At 39.7% G+C, this 20469-nt stretch overlaps 1 protein-coding gene and 1 pseudogene across 1 annotated transcript; both read right to left on the reverse strand.

The window, feature by feature from the left end:
* Window positions 1-1433: 1433 nt before the first annotated feature.
* LOC118620749 lies at window positions 1434-4886 on the reverse strand (annotated as a pseudogene).
* Window positions 4887-10707: 5821 nt separating this feature from the next.
* Window positions 10708-11127, reverse strand: LOC118621044 (histone H3.3A-like). The gene has a single exon (XM_036248268.1). The coding sequence runs from the start codon at window positions 11122-11124 to the stop codon at window positions 10717-10719; it is 408 nt and encodes a 135-aa protein (XP_036104161.1). The 5' UTR covers window positions 11125-11127; the 3' UTR covers window positions 10708-10716.
* Window positions 11128-20469: the final 9342 nt, after the last annotated feature.

Genomic DNA, 20469 nt, shown 5'->3' on the forward strand with positions numbered 1-20469 from the left:
TTAGAGCGTCGGCCTGCGGTCCGGAGAGACCCGGGTTCGGTTCCCGCTAAGGGCACGTACTTCGGTTGCAGTTTGTCCCCAGCCCTGGTTGGTTGTGCGGGTGGCAGCCACTCGATGTGTCCCTTTCACGTCGATGTTTCTCTCTCTCTCTCTCTTCCTCTCTCTCCCTCCCACTCTACCTGTACAAAATATGGGAGAATGTCCTCGGGTGAGGATAAAAAAAAAAAAAAAAAAATGACTTACAGAGCACTCAGGTCATTTTTGCTCCTAGTAAGATAAAGGTATTGCACTGTCCACCCTATCATGGTAAGAATGTACATTACCAGATGCCAATTTGAGGGACCAGAGATAAGACATAAAAGTACTATATTTCTGGAACATCTGTATACTTTCAACAATAAAGATAAAAAATATTTTTTAAAGAATTGTATTTCTTAAAGGCTGAATAAGGTCATTACAAATAAGTTTATGTTAATTAATTAATTTTTTTAATCCTCACCGAAGGATATTTTTCCACTGACTTTCAGTTAGAGTGGGAGGAATGGAGGAAGAGAGAGAGAGAGAAACATCAGTGTGAGAGACGCATTGATTGGTTGCCTCTTACATGACCCCAACCAGGGCCAGGGACCGAACCATAATTGAGGTATGTGCCCTTGACCAGAACTGAACCCAAGACTCTGGTCCACGGGCTGCTGAGGACCAGCCAGGACTAACTTTATGTTTATATTCAGCTTAAGACCACTTTATAGCCCCAGCACCCAACAGTTTCTAACAGGTTCCAAGAATTCTATCATGTTAAATGATGGTAGAATATTTTTAAAAGTAGCCTATTATTTCAGCTTAAGTCATTGAGAGCCAAAAATATGAAGAATGGCCAAAATCAAATCTTTATTTTTATAACTGTATAAATGTGGTCCAAATGTGTTCACCACTAATTTTTCAAAAGGAAACATGCTATAAATAAGCAAACTACATCTGCTCACTGATATGTGTATGAACTCCCACGATGTCTCGTTGGGCTTCATTACAGACCACTCACAGCAATATGTTTTTAGTAGAAAGTGTAGCATGATCTTAAGCCATTTTGGCTTTTGCACGTACATGTTACACTTCTGGCTGCTGATGCAGAAACGTTCTCAGCATTACAGTTAAGCTGGGCTGCACCCACACACCCCCTTTTTTTTTCTTTATCCTCACCCGAGGACAGTTTTCTACTTCTGTTCAGATAGAGCGGGAGAAAGAGAGAGGAAGAGAGAAATATCGATGTAAAAGGGACACATAGAGCAGCTGCCTCCTGCACAACCCCAACCAGGGCTGGAGACAGATCACAACCGAGGCACGTGCCCTTGGCCAGAATCAAACCTGCAACTCATTGGTTCGCAAGCTGACTCTCTAACCACTGAGCAAAACTAGCCAGGGCTGCACCCGCACCTTTAAATGACATCCATCACCTTGCTGTCAGGTTTCACAGCTTCAACTTTTGGTACACTGGCAGTCTTCAAATACACCACCTCAATACTCTCATCTTCATCATCTTCACCACCAGAAGATTCCCCTTCTGCTTCCTTCAACCACTTTATAAATGGTCCTGCTTTGCTCGATGTGTCCCTTTCACTGCTTTGACACAAATCTCTTTGGCAAGTTCTTTTGAGACACATTTCTTTGAGGCCTTTTCTGACCAGCTGATGATGACCTGTTATTCCAAGAGGTCTGCCTCATAAATCTCCTTCAAAATGAGTGGAAACTTGGAGATGAGCTGAGCTTGATGCATCACTACCTCACACTCCAAACCATGAAGAAGATATCATTGAGCTTTTTTGCTAGTGTGACAAAATCTTAGGAAATGGTGCCTGTATTTCTTTTTTTTCTCTCTCTCAATTTTTATTAATTTATTTTTGTTAGAGATGTTTCTCCTTTTTCCCCTCTAGACACCCTCCTCCCCATTCCGACCCCCCCCCCCCCCAGAATTGTTGTCTGTGTTTATTGGTTACACATACATGCATATAAGTACTTTGGTTTATCTCATCCCCACCTCCCACCCTCCTGCTCTGAGGTTTGTCAGTCTGAACTATACTCCTTCCTATGTCTCTGGGTCTATTTTGTTCATCAGCTTATTTTGTCCATTATATACCATAAATAAGTGAGATTGTGTGGTATTTTTCTTTCTCTGATTGGCTTATTTCACTTAGAATGATGCTCTCTAGGTCCCTCCATGTTGTCTCAAAAGATAAGAGATCTCTCTTTCTTACAGCTGCATAGTACTCCATTGTGTATATGTACCACAGCTTTGTTATCCATTCGTCTACTGATGGACACTTGGGCTGTTTCCAGATCTTAGCAATTGTAAACAGTGCTGCTGTGAACATAGGGGTACATATATTCTTTCTGATTGGTGTTTCAGTCAAAACAGCCTGGCACTGGCACAAAAACAGGCATATAGGTTAATGGAACAGAACAGAGAACACTGGAAATTGACCCAAGACATTATGTTCAATTAATATTTGACAAAGGTGGCAAGAGTATACAATGGAATAAAGACAGCCCCTTTAATAAATGGTGTTGGGAAAACTGGACAGCTACATGCAAAAAAATGAAACTAGACCACCAACTTACACCATACATACACACAAAAAAAAACTCAAAATGGATAAAAGACTTAAATGTGACTTGTGAATCCATAAAAATCGTAGAAGAAAATGTAGGCAACAAAATTTCAGACATCATACACAGCAGAATTTTCACTGATACAATGCCTAAGGCAAGAGAAACAAAGGAAAAAATTAATACATAGGACTATATTTCTTAATCTGTTCTCTAATCTCATTAAAAAGAGCTTCATTCAAAAGAAGAGGGCCCATAGATTATACATCCAGTCTTTCTGATTCAGCAACAATTTCTTTGTCAAATGAGTCAGTAATAACCTTCTCTTTCTTTTTCTTAACAAATTTAAAAGGATGTTGACCTGTTCTTCAGTGGTTCTTTCCAAATCATCACTGAGTGTCAGAACTTTTGCATGGTCACTGATTTAATCCATTCTGCACCTCTGAGCTTCCTCAGTTATAGCTTCTCCTCCATCATCATCCTCTTCTTCTTCCACAGCATGTGGAGGAGGATGGATAGCATTTGGTGGTGATGGTAGTGGTGTCTCACTGCTGGACACAGAGCATTTTCCTTGTCTTTGTCCTTCCTATTTTTCTTTTCTTTCTTTCCTGTACCACAGTCACTATTCGCAGGTGGGTTGAATATGCAGAATTCACGATGTGTGTCAAGCATGACTCAATAAACACAGGCTTTACAAGAATTACCTATTATTTGCTACTTTCAGTTGACATGAAACTCCATTTCATGATTCTCACACTCAGGACAGAGAATGAATTTTTAATGAATCCATCTCATATCTTGCGGTTTATTTGACTCATGAGATCCATCAACAATCTAACAGTCACTCTTAACATCAAAGTGGGTCTGTGCTCACAGCTCACAATGAAAATATTTGGCAGGAAACACTGAAGGCCAGTTAAGTGCCTTTGCAATATCAACCATGTTAACTATAACTATTGTGATTCCATTTCCTTTGCCCTCAACCTTGGCAATCAGACAGGGCATCTTGTAGCAATAGAATTGGTCTGGCGCGCTACAGTTGACATTAACAGACACGTGGCTTATCGGTGGCTTTATCAATAAGATGCAGAGATCTTTTATGCAACTTTTTGGTATCTTCTCTCTGGAGAAGAAGGGATGACATGAACAACTGCAGGAGTTCTCAGTCTCTGACAAGAAAAGGTTTTCTCCACTGAGGTTGTAAGTCCCTTGCTGGTGTGCTGTTTCCCTAAATACAGATACCAATGGCTGCACAACAACTCGTTTTCATCGAAGAAAGACATAAACCCAATGTTGCTTGCCTGGGACTGCGAGGAAGTGAGGCAAGTGTGAACCAGGTCTGTAGAGGGGTGGTGTCCCTGCCACCTCTGGGGTCCACACCTTTCAGCACATGGGGCCTGGTGACCTCTGGAATGTTCTTGTTCTGTGGCATGGGATTTAGAATTCATTTACCAAAAGAAAGGCTAACTAATCTAGATTAAATAGCCTTCTTTAAGTGTTCTATATAAATGGTCCTATGGGAAGAGGGTAAAGCAGATATTTCATAGAATGGGGAAGAATTTAAATCAGTTTAACACATACTGAGTGTGATATAAAAGCCCCACATTATTCTGTGAGTGCTTAAGTTTATGTTAGATATTTTTGTTGTACAAAAAGAAGGGATTTCACCTGGCTGGTGTGGCTCACTGGTTCAGTATTGGCCCATGCACCAAGAGGTCACCGGTTCAATTCTCAGTCAGGGCACATGCCTAGGTTGTGAGCCTGATCCCCATTGGGGGGCATGCAGGAGGTGGCCAAGCAACGTTCTCTCTCATCAATGTTTCTATCTCTCTCCCCCTCTCCCTTCCTCTCTCTCTAAGAAATCAATAAAGAAAAAAAGGGGGAGGGATTTCAATGCATGTATGTTATTAGACAGTAAAACTGGTTGTGTGAGAACAAAATAATTATGAAGTATCTTTTGATGATTTTCAGGTTAAATACCCACCTATCTATAAATGAATCTATTTGGTAATAGGGGAATGTCCCATATTACCTCTTACCGAATCTTACCTTTTATTTATTTATTTATTTATTTATTTATTTATTTATTTTTATTAATTTATTTTTGTTGCAGATGTTTCTCCTTTTTTTCTCATTGACACCCTCCTCCCTATCCCCCCCATCCCCAGCTTTGTTGTACATACATGTCCATCGGTTATGCGTACATGCATATAAGTTCTGTGGTTTATCTCTTCCCTCCCCCCATCCCCTTTTCTGAGGATTGTCAGTCTGTACCCTACTTCCATGTCTCGGGTTCTACCCTGTGTTACCTTTTAAAATGTTTTAAAATTCTGTTTAGACCTCTCTGAATAAATTACAATTATAGTAACCTAAAATTTTAGATTTGCCTAACATATGTGGTGTTGTGTGGTCGCATCCATCCCTTTACCACAGAAAGGAGAGCAGGTTCCAGGATGAAGGTGCTCTCCTGCTGCAGACGGTGACAGAAGCAACACTGCACTTGGTGGCTGAGGGCCTGAATTCACACTCCGGCCCTGCCACTTACCAGCCAGGTGCTGTAGGCAAATTACATTTATAATTTATACATAGATAAGTTTAAATATACATAATATGTTATATAGCATTGTATAACTCTCTAATTCTCATTTTTCACAAGTAAAATGTAGATATTGCTAATAACCACCTCTCAAGAGATTATCTTGAAGATTAAATTAATACTAGAATATAAGCTTCCAGCACCTAGATCCATGTCTGGCACATAATATAAATTTAATATTCATTATCGAGTAAATGATCCAATACATTTTGTCATTATCACTAAAAAATGGAACTGACACTTCCTCCTTGGTCTCAAGTGCACTTCTGTAAACGTGACATTTTTCTCAAGGCTCTTATAAAATATGTCACAGGCAAGCTTCATACTGTAGCTATAATCATTATCAGCCTTGCTATTCCTACCCTAGGTAGCATTCCTTGAGACCTGCAACGTGTCATGCCCTGTGCTAAGTGCCTCACATTCTTACCTTACATAACCCTCATGGTAATGCTAGGAGGCAAGCAGAATTATATTTTTAATTTTACAGATGGGGAGACAAAAGCTAAAGAAGACTAAGTAACTTCTACTAAAGACATCTAAGTCCAGAGCCCATGCTCATGGGAAAGAGCAAGGGATTGTAGCAAAATCTAGGTGTGGGGACCAGTACTGCCCCTTATGAATATAAAAATATTGATATAAACTTAACTTCTCCCAGACTAAATAATTATATCTGAGAAATATAAATCCTACCTTACAGGGTTGTTGTAAGGACCAAATGAATAACTATAATTTACTTCCTTATGATTTTGTGCGTGAAGTACCATAAGTTACTAATAACTAAATCCTGAGTACCTAGCATATAGTAGACCCTTAGGAAGTAGACCCTTAGATAAACAGAATTTAACAGGAATTTACTTTTTTTAAAATTTTTTATTAATTTATTTTTGTTACAGATGTTTCTCCTTTTTCTCCCCAGACACCCTCCTCCACATCTCCCCCACCCCATACCCAACTTTGTTGTCCAAGTCCATTGTTCATGCATACATGTATATAAGTTCTGTGGTTTATCTCTCCCCCACCACCCTCTCCTCTGGAGATTGACAGTCTGTACCCCACTTTCATGTCTCTGAGACTACCCCATTCCTCAGACTGTTATGTTCATTATATGCCACAAATAAGTGAGATCATATGATACTTGTCTTTCTCTGTTTGGCTTGTTTCGCTTAGGATGACACTTTCCAGGTCCCTCCATGACATCTCAAAGGATAAGAGATCTTTCTTTCTTACAGCTGCATAGTACTCCATTGTGTATATGTACCACAGCTGTTATCCATTCGTCTACTGATGGGCACTTGGGCTGTTTCCAGACCTTAGCTATTGTAAATGGTGCTGCTACAAACATGGGGGTACATATATTCTTTCTGATTGGTGTTTCAGGCTTCTTAGGGTATATTCCTAGAAGTGAGATCACTGGGTCAAATGAAAGTTTAATTTTTAATTTTTTGAGGTAACACCATATTGTTTTCCATAGTGGCTGCATCAGTCTGCATTCCCACCAGCAGTGTACTAGAGTCCCCTTTTCTCCACACCCTCGCCAACACTTGTTTGATGATTTGTTGATGGCGCCATTCTGACAGGTGTGAGATGATACCTCGTTGTTGTTTTAATTTGCATCTCTCTGATGATTAGTAATGTTGAGCATTTCTTCATATGTCTCTTGGCCATTTGCATGTCCTGTTTGGAGAGGTGTCTATTTAGTTCCTCTGCCCATTTTTTAATTGGGTTCTTTGTCTTCCATTTGTTGAGTTGTATGAGCACTATCTATTGGAAATTAACCCCTTATCTGATATATCATTGGCAATTATGCTCTCCCATAAAGTGGGTTGCCTTTCCATTTTGATGATCGTATCTTTTGCTGTGCAGAGGCTTTTTAGTTTGATATAGTCCCATGTGTTCATTTTTTCCTTTGTTTCTGTTGCCTTAGGTGATGTGTCAGTGAAAATTCTGCTGCGTATGATGTTTGAAATTTTGTTGCCTAAATTTTCTTCTAGGATTTTTATGGATTCATGGGTCACATTTAAGTCTTTTATCCATTTTGAGTTGATTCTTGTGTATGGTGTAAGTTGATGGTCTAGTTTCATTTTTTTGCATATAGCCATCCAATTTTCCCAACACCATTTATTAAAGAGACTGTATTTATTCCATTCTATGCTCTTGCCTCCTTTGTCAAATATTAATTGAATATAATGTCTTGGGTCAATTTCTCGGTTCTCTACTCTGTTCCACTGGCCTATATGCCTGTTCTTGTACCGGTACCAAGCTGTTTTGATTACAGTAGCTTTGTAGTATAACCTGATACCCAATACTGTGATCCCACTTACTTTGTACTTATTTTTCAAGATTGCTTTGGCTATTCAGGGTCTTTTTTGGTTTTATACAAACTTTTGAAGTATTTGTTCTAGTTCTGTGTAGTATGTCATTGGTATTTTCATGGGGATTGCATTGAATCTATAGATTGCTTTGCATAATGGGGACCTTTTAATTATGTTAATTATTCCAATCCATGAACAAGGTATGTGCTTCCACTTTTTTATATCTTCCTCTATTTCTTTTTGCAATGTCCTGTAGTTTTCTGCAAATAGGTCCTTTACTTCTTTGGTTAAGTTTATTCCTGGGTATCTTGATTTTTTTTGCCACGATGGTAAATGGGATTGTTTTTTTTAGTTTCTCTTTCTGTGGGTTCATCATCGGTGTATTGGAATGCCATCAATTTCTTGATGTTAATTTTGTATACCGCTACATTGCCAAATTCATTTATTAAGTCTAGTTGATTTTTGATGGAATCTTTAGGGTTTTCTATGTATAATATCATGTCATCTGCAAATAATGACAGTTTTACTTCCTCCTTTCCAGTTTGGATCCTTTTTATTTTTCCTTCATGTCTGATTGCTATGGCTAAGACTTCCAGTACTATGTTAAATAAGAGTGGCAAAAGTGGTCATCTCTGTCTTGTTTCCATTCTTAAGGGAAATGCTCTTAGTTTATGTCCATTGAATATGATGTTGACTGTAGGTCTTTTATATATGGTCTTTATTATGTCAAGATATGATCCCTCTATTCCCAGATTGCTGAGCGTTTTTATCAGAAATGGGTGCTGGATTTTGTGAAATGCTTTTTCAGCATCTACTAATATGTTCATGTGGTTTTTATTCTTCATTTTGTTTATGTGGTGTATCATATTTATTGCTTTGTGAATATTGTACCAGCCTTGCATCCCTGGGATGAATCCCACTTGGTCATGGTGAATAATTTTTTTGGTGTATTGCTGGATCAGATTTGCTAGTATTTTGTTCAGAATTTTGGCATCTATGTTTATCAGTTTTCTTTCTTTTTCTGGTTTTGGAATTAGACTTATGCTGGTCTCATAAAATGAGTTTGGAAGTCTTCCTTCTTCTTGAATTTTTTTAAATAGTTTGAGAAAAATGGGTGTTAGTTCTTCTTTGAATGTTTGGTAAAACTCCCCCGTGAAGCCATCCGGGCCTGGGCTTTTGTTTGCTGGGAGAGTTTTGATTATATCTTCAATTACCTTAGTTGTTATTGGTCTGTTCAAGTTTTCTATCTCTTCCCAGTTCAGTTTTGGAAGACTATGTGTTTCTAGAAATATGTCCATTTCGCTTAGATTGTCAAATTTGTTGCCATATAATTGTTCATGGTAGTTGTTAACGATTCTTTGTATTTCTGTGGTGTCAGTTGTTACTTCTCCTCTTTCATTTCTGATTTTGTTTATTTGGGTTCTCTCTCTTTGTTTCTTGGTGGGTCTAGCTAAGGGTCCATCAATCTAGTTTATCTTTTCAAAAAACCAGCTCTTCATTTCATTGATTATTTGAATTGTTTTTTGTTTTTATTTTTGTTTTTTGGGGGTTTTTTTGTTTTGTTTTTTTTGTCTCTATGTCATTTATTTCTGCTTTGATCTTTATTATTTCTTTCCTTCTACTTGCTCTGGGCTTTTCTTTTTGTTTGCTTTCTAGTTCAAGTTGTGAGGTTAGATAGTCTATTAAAAATTTTTCTTGCTTCTTGAGGTAGGCCTGTAGTGCTATGAACTGCCCTCTCAGAACTGCTTTCACTGCATCCCATAGATTTTGTGTTGTTGTGTGTTCATTTTCATTGGTTTCTAGGAAGTTTTTAATTTCTTCCTTGATCTCCTTGGTAACACATTCATTGTTTAATATCATTTTATTTAGCCTCCATGTGTTCCAATGTCTTTGCATATTCTTGTTGCAATTGATTTCTAGTTTCATGACATTGTGATCTGAGATGCTTGATATGATTTCAATCTTCTTGAACTTATAGAGACTTAGTTTGTGTCCTAACATGTGGTCTATCTTTGAGAATGTCCCATATGCACTTGAGGAGAATGTGAATTCTGTAGTTTTGGGGTGTAATTCTCTGTAGATATCTATGAAATCCATTTGGTCTAGTGCTTCATTTAGAATCTCTGTTTCCTTGCTAATTTTTTTGTCTAGAGGATCTATCCAGTGATGTCAGCAGGGTGTTGAAGTCCCCTGCTATGATTGTATTGCTGTTGATTTCTCCTTTGAAGTCCTCCCGCAGGTTTTTAATATATTTGGTGATCCTATATTGGATGCATATATGTTTACCAGGGTTATATCTTCTTGTTGGATAGATCCTTTTAATATTATGTAGTGGCCTTCTTTGTCTCTAGTTATGGCCTTCATTTTGAAATCTATTTTATCAGATATGAGTATTGCTACCCCAGCTTTTTTTCCTTTTTCTTTGCTTGGAAGATTTTATTCCATCCCTTCACTTTCAAACTATGTGAGTCTTTTGTTGTGAGTTGGGTCTCTCGTAAACAACATATATATGAGTCATGCTTTCTTATCCACTCAGCTACTCTGTGCCTTTTTATCGAAGCCTTCAAACCATTTACATTTAAGGTGATTATTGATATGTACTTATTAATTGCCATATTTTGTTTAGTGTAGTTCTATTTTTCTTCCTATTTCTTCTACTAATTACATCAGTCCTTTTAACATTTTTCTAATAGTTTAATGTATTTTAATAGCAAACTTACAGGAACAGCATAGAAGACAGACAACATTAAAAACATGTACTTGCATGTAGGACAACTCAGTTAGAAAAGTATAGTGAATGGATAAAATCTACTGTATGGTAAAAATGCTACAAACACCATTTAGTTGCCATCAATAAAAAATTTACCTGTTTTAAAAAAATCCAAATGCTGGTATTGTCCAGAACAATTTAACAGGTTTATTTATATTGTTATAAAGTTGAATTGCTGAAACTTGTTCACTGAAACATTTTGACTTGCATTAATGCCTTATGTCCCCACATTTATATTAAAAAAAATTCACTCACAAATTAAAATGGAAAAACTGCCAATACCTAATTTCTGCCCCCTATTTTCAACTTGCAATCATATACTTAGGTACCTTTTTACCCCATGCAATAAAAGCATCTAATGTTCAGAACTACCAATAACAGGAAGAAGAGAATTTTTTTTTTTTAAAGAATAAAATGTTTCCCTTCATAGTGGATTCTTAAGCACGTTCTCCACGTATGCAGCATGCTAGCTGGATGTCTTTTGGCATAATTGTTACACGTTTGGCATGGATAGCACACAGGTTGGTGTCTTCAAAAAGGCCAACCAGATAGGCCTCACTTGCCTCCTGCAAAGCACCAATAGCTGCACTCTGGAAGCACAGATCTGTTTTGAAGTCCTGAGCAATTTCTCGCACCAGACGCTGGAAGGGAAGTTTGCGAATCAGAAGTTCAGTGGACTTCTGATAATGTCTAACTTCACGTAGTGCCACAGTACCAGGCTTGTAATGATGAGGTTTCTTCACCCCTCCAGTAGAGGGCGCACTCTTGCGAGCCTCTTTGGTAGCCTGTTTCCTCCGTGCTTTACCACCGGTGGATTTGTGGGCAGTCTGCTTTGTATGAGCCATGGTATAGAGACCTCTTTACTTATCCCCCTTCTCCTTCGGCTGGAGTTCGGTGAGCTAGAGGCAGCACAGGCATTAGAGAGCAATGGCAGCTGCAAACACCCTTTTAACATTTCTTGCAGTGCTGGTTTGGTGTTAATATATTCTCTTAGCCTTTTTATGTCTGTGAAGCTCTTTATTTTATCTTCTATTTTGAATGATAGCCTTGCTGGGTAGTCTTGGATTCAGATCCTTGTTTTTCATGACCTTGATTACCTCATGCCATTCCCTTCTGGCCTGCAGTGTTTCTGTTGAGAAGTCAGCTGTGAGCCTAATGGGGGTTCCTTTGTAGGTAACCTGTTATTTATCTCTTGCTGCCTTTAGGTTTCTCTCTTTGTCTTTAATTTTTGGCATTTTAATTATTATGTGTCTTGGTGTGGGCCTGTTTGGGTTCTTCTTACTTGGGGCTCTCTGTGCTTCTTGAACTTGAATGCCTTCTTCCTTCACCAAATTAGGGAAGTTTTCTGTCACTATTTCTTCAAATATAGTCTCTAACCTTTGCTCATTTTCTTCTTCTTTGGGGACTCCTATGATGCAAATATTGTTACGTTTCCAGTTGTCCCACAGTTCTCTTAAGCTGTCTTCTTGTTTTTAAATTGTTTTTTTCCTTTTGGTTTTCTGTTTGGTTGATTTTTTTCTACCCTCTCTTCTAATCCACTGATCCAGTCCTCAGCTTCCTCTACTCTGCTGTTTAGTCTTTCCAATGTGTTCTTTATTTCTGCTGTGTCATTCCTTATTTCTTCTTGGTGGTTTTTAACTTCCAGTTGGTTGATTTTCAATGTTTCTATGTCTATACTCATGGTGCTCATGTCTTTACACATGCTGTTGAGCTTCCTCAAGATCATGGCTCTGAATTCTAGCTCTGTTAACTTGCTTAACTGTGTTTCATTTATCACGTCTTTGGTAGAGGTCTCTTGTTCTTTCATCTGGGATTTGTTTCTGTGTTTTGCCATTTTGGCTATCTCAGTGGGTTTTGGAACCTGCCAAATTTTCCCTGTGGGTGTTGGTGTTCTGCTATTTTTTGGCTCCCTCTACTGGGTTTGGATGAGCGAGGGAGGTCCCACATTAAACACCACCTGTCAAGTCTTACTTTCCTGGTTAGAGTTGCAAGCCCAGGAAAGGTTCAGTTATCCTCTAGGTTTTTGCCTGGAGGTTATCAGTAGCGGTTACTTGAAGAGCCTTGGTTTCTCAGTTGAATGAAAAACTCCCTCAGGTGTTCAGTGTAAGGGGATTTCCTGAGGGTGGGGCAGATGCTAGTTGTTAATGGGCCTCAATTTGCATTTCAATGGACCACCTGGGTGGGGTTGGATCTCCGAGGGAGGGACCGCAGCCTCACCCCAGAGCCCTGGGAAGGAGTAACATGACCACCATCCTGTGTGGCTGCAACTCCGCAAAAACTCTGAGCACCCTCCAAATCCTGAGTGTCCCCACACAGTTTCAGCCCACCCTCCCTCTACTGGAGCCCAGCGTGAGTGGCTATGGCTATTTTAGCACTCTGTCCCAGCTCTGCGCTGTGGAGCCACTTGGGAGTTTAACCCTGAGGGTGCTGCTCACAGCTAAGACCACTGTTGTCCGTGGGCTCCCAGACCCCTCTCGTGCCTCCACAATCCTACCAGGATCAAGTCAGTGTCCCTGGTTATATGGTCCTCACAAGCTGCTTTTCTGTTGCTTTTTTCTAATGATTTGTCTTTATTCGTTGTAATTCCAGTTTGGTCCTGGGAGATGGTCTGTGTAGCTTCCATTCACTCTGCCACCATTTTGGAATCCAACAGGAATTTAATTTAATGGGAAATTCTGTTGTGTAAACAGAATTCTGTTGGACAAATTAACATCAACATATTTTTTTGTAACTATAAATCACTTTACAAATTATAATTATCATCATTTTCAGCAACTTTACCATGTATGGACCAAAAGCCTCCACATTTTAGAATCTAAGTGATTCCCAAACTCTTCCAGTGAACCTAGACTCCTCTACAATACAAAGGTGACTTTGAACATCATTGCCCATGAAATCCTGATCTAGGCCTTACATTAGAAGACAAGTAGCTGGTCACCCTAATTACCAACAGATGATTTCAGAAATGAACTTTTTTTTTAAGGAAGTAGTTGAAAAATTATTAGAAAAACATTCAAAATGTGGTCAACAGCAGGGACCCAGCGTGAGGCTTACAGCCAACAGTGGAATCTTTAGAAACCGACTTTGTGTTCCCAAGGTCAGGGGGCAGACAGAGCGCATATTGCAGCACTTAGCCACCACGGGGGCCTGCAGCACTGCTTCAGCCATCTCTGGTTTGGCAGGAAAAGGGATCATACTAAAAATTAAGGAAAGTGATATGGCCCATAATATAAATATCACAACCATGGGCCTTATCAGATATGGCATCTCAGCTCCTTTGGGTAACCCGTTTGCAAAACAAAATTTGTCAAATGTCTCTTATTCTGAGATGAGAAGATGAAACTATGACTGTGCAGGGTATCTGAAGAAGTGCTGGTCACCTACCTGGAGGCAATAGTAAACACATCACTGGGATTTAGTTTCTTTGAGCAGTATTCTTAGGGTTTGGCAAAATCTAGAAAAGACCCAGCCCTGAACATTCTGTTTACGTGGATAAATATGCCAAACAAGGAACAGGTTGAAAAAAATATCAGAAGGAGTTCAAATGTTAGCTCATGAGAGGTAATTGGCGTGTGGGTTCACTTGTAAATCCATCACTGTTAGTCAATTCTTTCACTTAAAAATATCTTTCACTATATGACTCTGAACACAAAATAGGGCAGACTCGGGGACAGAGGGAGATTTATCTGGGTCAGAAATTCCTTTTGACCTGAACCTGAAATGATACTTAAAAAATAATAATAATACATTTACTTCTAAGTCCTTTCTTTCATGAAAATAATTACAATGCATATCAGAGAGAGAGAGAGTTGTAGAAAGAACCCCAGCCCAGTAATCGGATCCTAAAGTTCTGTTCCTGGCTCTAAGTCAGCCCCTCTCAGTTTCTTCATCCAAGATCACCATCACACCACTCCAAATTGGACCTCTATCATGTTCCATACACTGCCAAATAGGTTACCTCATTATTCTACTCCTTATTATCCCCACTTTGTAGACCAAAACAGTGATCCACAAGAAACCAACTGTTAGATGCAGAGAAAAAAGCAGAGGATGTGGGATGAGAAGACAGGTTTGAGTCACTGCTCCACCATGCATGGCTATTTGGTCTCCAGTTTAACTTTTACATAAAGTACATCCTGGCACACACTAAAAATATGGACTCTGCTTCCTTCTCTCCCTGTGCTGAAAGACATGAAAACTCTCAAGTGTCAAGGCTAGAATTCAAATTCAGGTCTGCCTTAGTTTAAAAGTCAGTAAGTAATCTTTCTTTTTTCTGAGGAAGGGGTGACAAGGTCTGCACTGGACAAGAAAGTGATGCAGAGTGTGCCAGGAACAGAGAGTGAAGAGAACTCAGAAGCAAGGAACCAGCAAGAGACGGTGGCCTGCCCTGGGCAGTCCTGCCTGCCTGTGAGTCATGATGTAACAGCCAGCAAGGCACTACTTACAAGGCACGTCATTTTTCACATCTTTTTTTTCTGCTAATTATAAAAGTATGTGTAGATGCTGAATATGGGGTAGCAGAGCTTTGCAGAGGCTTAGACTACGGAGATTTCTCACTCTAAAATATGCTCAAAACATAAATTACATAGGTTGTTTCACAAAGACCATATCTCCCCAGACAGTGACACATGCCATCTCTAGAAATAGCAAAATAAAAATAATACCTGCTAATAATAGAAAAAGGGATCAGCCATAATTTCACCATCTGTAGAGAGCCACCGTTAACATTTTGGTGCGTTTACGTCCAGTCTTTTCTGATGCATGTATTTTGTCTTTTGCATAGAGCATGTATAAATATGAAACAGGGATCACATGCATGCACAGCTCTGTACTCTGCTCTTCAGAATTAACTTAAATTGTTTGTTAGTGAAATTTTCCAGACACCGATCCCCTGTTGTTGGATATGTTGGTTATTTCCAATTTCTTTTTTACCATTATAATCAATACTGTAATGAGCATCCTGGAACATAAATTTGGCAAAGCCTCTTCAACTTTCAGGAAGATGTTCTAGGTAAACTTATAACACGTTATGAACGTTTATTATGTGTCAAACACTGTGCTGTAGTTTACAAACATCACCTTAATCCTCACCGAAATCTTACAAGATAATCTATGATTAATAGTCCCTTTTACAGATGAGAAAACTGAGTAGAGAGATTAAGTAACAGACCCAAGTTCACACCGAAGTAATAGAGACATGCTCCAAACCCATGCAGCCTGCCTCCAGAGTCCAGACTCCTAATGAGAACATTGCCAGACTTCCCGTGTCTTCTAACACTCACGCTCCCTAAAATGGGATTTTTCACCACATCAGATGTAGTGTGCATGACCTGACCAATCAGAGTCCAATTTGACAATCTGGAAAGACTCAGAAATCTGGAGTTGCCCTTGATTGCTCTGGGCTCAAGCTGACCTCAACATGTAAACACCTAGCCGGTGAGTTGCACCAAACAGCCCCTGAGTCCATCCTGCTAACGACAAAAAGGACATTTACCTCAAGGTCCCTTAGAGCACACAGCCTAATAAAGGCATGCTGCAGATAATTCCGCAGGCTTTCCCCCTGAAGTTGACTTTTATCTTGCTGCTTAAGAACAAGCATCTTTCTATACTAAATTTATTTCCTCTCACTTCTGCACACAAAAATTTGTCGTCCAACGTTTCACAGAGTTTAAGAGTAAGTGAAGATTAAGCCTATTGAAGAAACACACAAGAGCTATATAATCCATTTTTGGAGAAAAAAATAATAAGAATTTCTAAACTTATAAAAATACGTTTTTCAGAACACTCCACTTTCTTATGAAGATTGGACTTCTGTTGTGTGCTCACACATGAAGAAAGGTGCAAAGAAAAGATGGTAGAGAGAAGCCCAGAAAGTGCCCCAGAACTGAGGACAGGATGTGTAAAGGGGAGTGAACGACATGAAAGGGGTTTAATAGGGGCAGTTGCGAAGGCGGGAAACAGCATGCTGCCAAGACGGGGAGGCTGGGTACAAAGGCAGTGCCTGGCGGTAATGGGATACAGCTGAAGAAGGGAAAACGCGAGATGAGTATCAGAGAAGACTTCCTGGCGGTGAGAACTACTGGATTAGAGAATGGCCTCCCCAGGGAAGGGCGGGAAGCTCCCTCACTCGGGACACTGGAAACCGAGCAGAGCCAAACAGTCACAGCCACGGTGAAGGAAGAAACCCTGCACTAACAGAGGATGAACCGGATAACCTGCAAGGCCTTTTCTATCTGGAGTTACTTTGATTACAGTAACATAATCCTTCACGGATGTAGGGAAGGTTGTAGGGGGTGGGGTGCTTTACATTTCTGAGTGAACTTAATTCTGATGGAAGGTGCTGGATTGACATCCTAAGAGACAAAAGTTCTCTATTCATCCATACAGCATCGACAGAGATACGTTTCCCCACTGGGCTTTACCAAATGTGTCCCCAGTCCAGGCATTAAAGGAGGAAAGCTGTGTCCTTTCACCCCTTGACTCCTGACTTCTCCTCATAGCTTCACAATAACAAAGAGGTTATTAGTTTTAAATATGGGCCCTTGGACTGAATACCCTGTTTCCCCCACCTTAACAACCTAAATGCTACATTTTGAAGGGACCACGTTGAGTTTTTAAAAGCATTCATCTGGGAAGCATTAAAATAAGCAAACCACTTTCAAAGGATGGTGTGTGGAAGCAAGCCTTGGTCCTTCTTATTCTCTTTCCTAATGGACAGATGGGTAGATGGGTAGATGGATTTGGATATAATTCCTATATACCCTCTGCATCTAAGTCTTTGATGAGAGCTTTTACTGTAGCTTCCTGTTCCCCTCCTATTTTTCTTTACTGTCCATTTTCTTCCACACCTTTTCCTCCACTTCCAAAGAATACTTTTTGTCCTTCCTAAAAAACATTTAGAACATGCTAGAATAAGGGATTTCAGTTATAGGAAGTCCAAGTATAGATCTTCACCACCCCCCAGATGCTAAGCCCGTTAGATGAGATCTCTCGAGTTGTACTGTGCAAATCTCTCCTGAGTTGCTGGTTTCTGATTTTCTTTACTTGAATTTTGCAGACATAACCTCAAAATACTGGCAATGTTCTGCATATAAACCAAATAGTAACACTGATCTGAGACCCAGCTCTTTGATCTTCTCTGAAAAGTATGTGTAAATTTGGGTGTTTTGTTCTCTATAACTTTCTTTTGCCTGAGCGAGAAAGTTACCTATCCCCATTATATGAAGCTTTGATCTCATTACATCTTCAATATAGATATTGTATCTGCTTTCCTAGAGGCTGTGAGAGCAGATACATGCTGCCTTTTCATTGTTCCTCAGGCCATGGAGAACTAACCAACCATTTCTCCCATCCATGTGGATGTGACCCTCAGAGAGGCAAAATCTTCCATTCAAGCAGTAGTGTAGGAGGTGTGTTCAAGTTTGCCCTGGGTCTCAGTGCCAATCCCAGGGATATGGGGCATAAAAGAAAATTCCAGTATTGATAGCCCTCCATATTGTGATTGTTAACAAAATTCCCTGCATGTACCTACAATAAACACATTCCATTACAAATGTTCTATAGAAAGTTTCTCTTACACTTGAATGGGCTTTGGTGAAAACAAAACTTCGTGAGTGGCCCCAAAGGGTTCAGATGGTGTCCAAGCTGATGCTTGCCAACAGAGGTTGGAACTTGCCCCCCCCCCCCCATGTTTAAATAATCAAGCATCAACTCAATGGGAGAGAAAGCTGAGTTTGTCAGGAAGTAGTTGTTACCTTTGATTTCCTGCTCCTTCATTGCAGACAAAAGCCTGCTATATAGTTACCTCCAACTGACGTATGGTGTACATTGCAGACCACAATGTAGGTGAGTAATGAATCCTGTAAGAATCTGAATGACCTGACCCAAGACCCCACTAACGAGTGGGCAGATAACCTGGAGCCTATAAACACAATGTTTTCAAGTTAGTAAAAAGCAATTTTAAAAAACTAAAATCACAGAAATATAAAACACAGTGACTTGCCAATAGTGATTATTTTCATGGCTAAGAAGTGATTTAACACATAATACCCAGGGGTAAGCCATGGTCAAATATAAGAAATACATCTGAGTGAATAATTAACTCCTCGTATCCACTTACTGTCCAAAGTTCTCTTGCTTCAACACTTGTGTGTCTCCACACCTAAACCAGCTAGCAAGAGACAGTTTCCTTGAAAAAGTACCTGATGTAAACCTGTAATATAGTACAGCTGTGATAACCTCTCCATGACCCCTGGAATAAATGTTTCACTCTATCTGCAGACACTCAACACATTGATTGACTCCCTTGTACTTCTAACATTGCAACCAATGAATTATCGCTTGGTTAGTCCTTCAATCCTTAATCAGGAATGCAGTTTGCCAAGAGTGCCTCTTGTGAATGGCAGGACCACAGCCTTCTCAGGGGGTAGCACAGCTAGCACAGTCTGTGTGCGCTGTAGGTCAGTGAGCTCTAGCACATGTAATAGGAGGCCATGGCCTTGTATGTCCATGTCTAATCCTCTGGCCACGGCATGGCTGAGGTAGTGCCTTGGGTCTTTACACAGAAACCGGGCTCTTAGCCAAAAGGACCTTATGCCTTTCTTTATACTCAATCATTGTCATGTGATTTTTATCTTTAACTTCCCCTAAAGAGAATTTCCATTCGGCTGCATCTCCTACATAGTAAAGAAGCTCTTATTTTGAACAAATAAAGTCATGAGCTAAAAAGAGTTTGTATATTATCATAGAGCCCCTTTGCATCTACATACTGAACCCATATCAATATAACCTCATTCCAATGTAACTTGGAATGCCAGGGCCACTCTGGGACTTGAATAAACTCTCAAAATTTCTCTCAAAGTCTTCTTGGTTTGAACTCTAAGGGAATCCATTAAAACTTATCCATAAGCCTTCCAAGATACCACCTGTCCCATGTCTTAATTTAAAATTTCTCCCTGTAGAAGCCCAAGCATGAACAAAAGGTCATGATTAAAATGTTTGTAACTGGCTAAACAACAGTTCACTTTCCTTTCCTATGGGTGCTCAACTTAACTATCTCAACACCCCTACCTATAATTTTTCTATATTATTTCACAGAAATCGCTTTAAAACTTGGATTGCTTTACAAAAATATGCTTTCATACTTGTTTTTGATAACATTTGAACCATAAGCATACACACACACACACACACAGAGTCCCCTTTCTTTTAAAGCCACTTAGTGATGTAAAACAACCATTGTATTTTCCTTCAAGTTTTATGGGAAAAGCTTGGCTGGGTGGTTCATCTCTTACCCTCATGGCATCATCATGGGTAGCTGAGATTTGAGGTTCCTATGATGATTCTTCACTCAAATGTTTGATGCCTCATTGCTTCTTGGCCTCCCTGCGCATGTTGCCTCCAGGACCTCTCCAAGCATCTTGGACTTTTCATGAACGATGGTCTGGAGATGTGCTTCTGGCATGGTAACTTAGAGTTGCAATTAAGACCCTTCCGAAAGACCCAAATGGCAGCTGACAGACTTCTTATGACTGAGCCTCAGACATCCCTGAATATCAATCCTACCACATTCTATTCATTGAACAAGCCACTAAGGCCAGTTCAGTTTCAAGGGGGTGGGAGGAGCAGATTCCACCACTGGACATGATAATGACATGTAGAAAGGGAAAGGGCCAGTGGTGGCCATCTTGGACATAAACTACCACAGAGAGAATGCTACACTTCCTCCCTTAACATCACATTTTTCTACGAAGGTGTGAAAGCAGTGCTTTTGGTGCTTCAATTTTCTAGCAAGTTTTATTTTAAGACTTTTCTCTTTTTTTTTTTCACATACAGCTACACTTATTCATAGACTTCAGATGTAAATCCATAACAGGCTAGGCATGGGAATCTATATATGAATGACAAACACTATGCTTTACTTAGAAATTCCTCCCTGCTAATAATGGGTTATATAACCAAGTTGTCTGTTGAATATGTTCTTCCCTCAGGATATATTCTTTTGCAGGATGCTCCTCAGTTCCCTCAGACTTCTGAAAGTTCCATTTTGCCAGGTCACCAAATGTACCTAGACAGTATAGACTCCAGTGATGACTATAGCCTGGAGTTAAGCTGAGACCCAGCACAGATCCTGGCATATAAGAGATATCCAACAAGCATTAGTTTCCATGTCCTTCCCCTCTCTGCCTATG

The sequence above is a fragment of the Molossus molossus genome, unplaced genomic scaffold (assembly GCF_014108415.1).
Source record: "Molossus molossus isolate mMolMol1 unplaced genomic scaffold, mMolMol1.p scaffold_m16_p_8, whole genome shotgun sequence".
Lineage (NCBI taxonomy): Eukaryota > Metazoa > Chordata > Mammalia > Chiroptera > Molossidae > Molossus > Molossus molossus.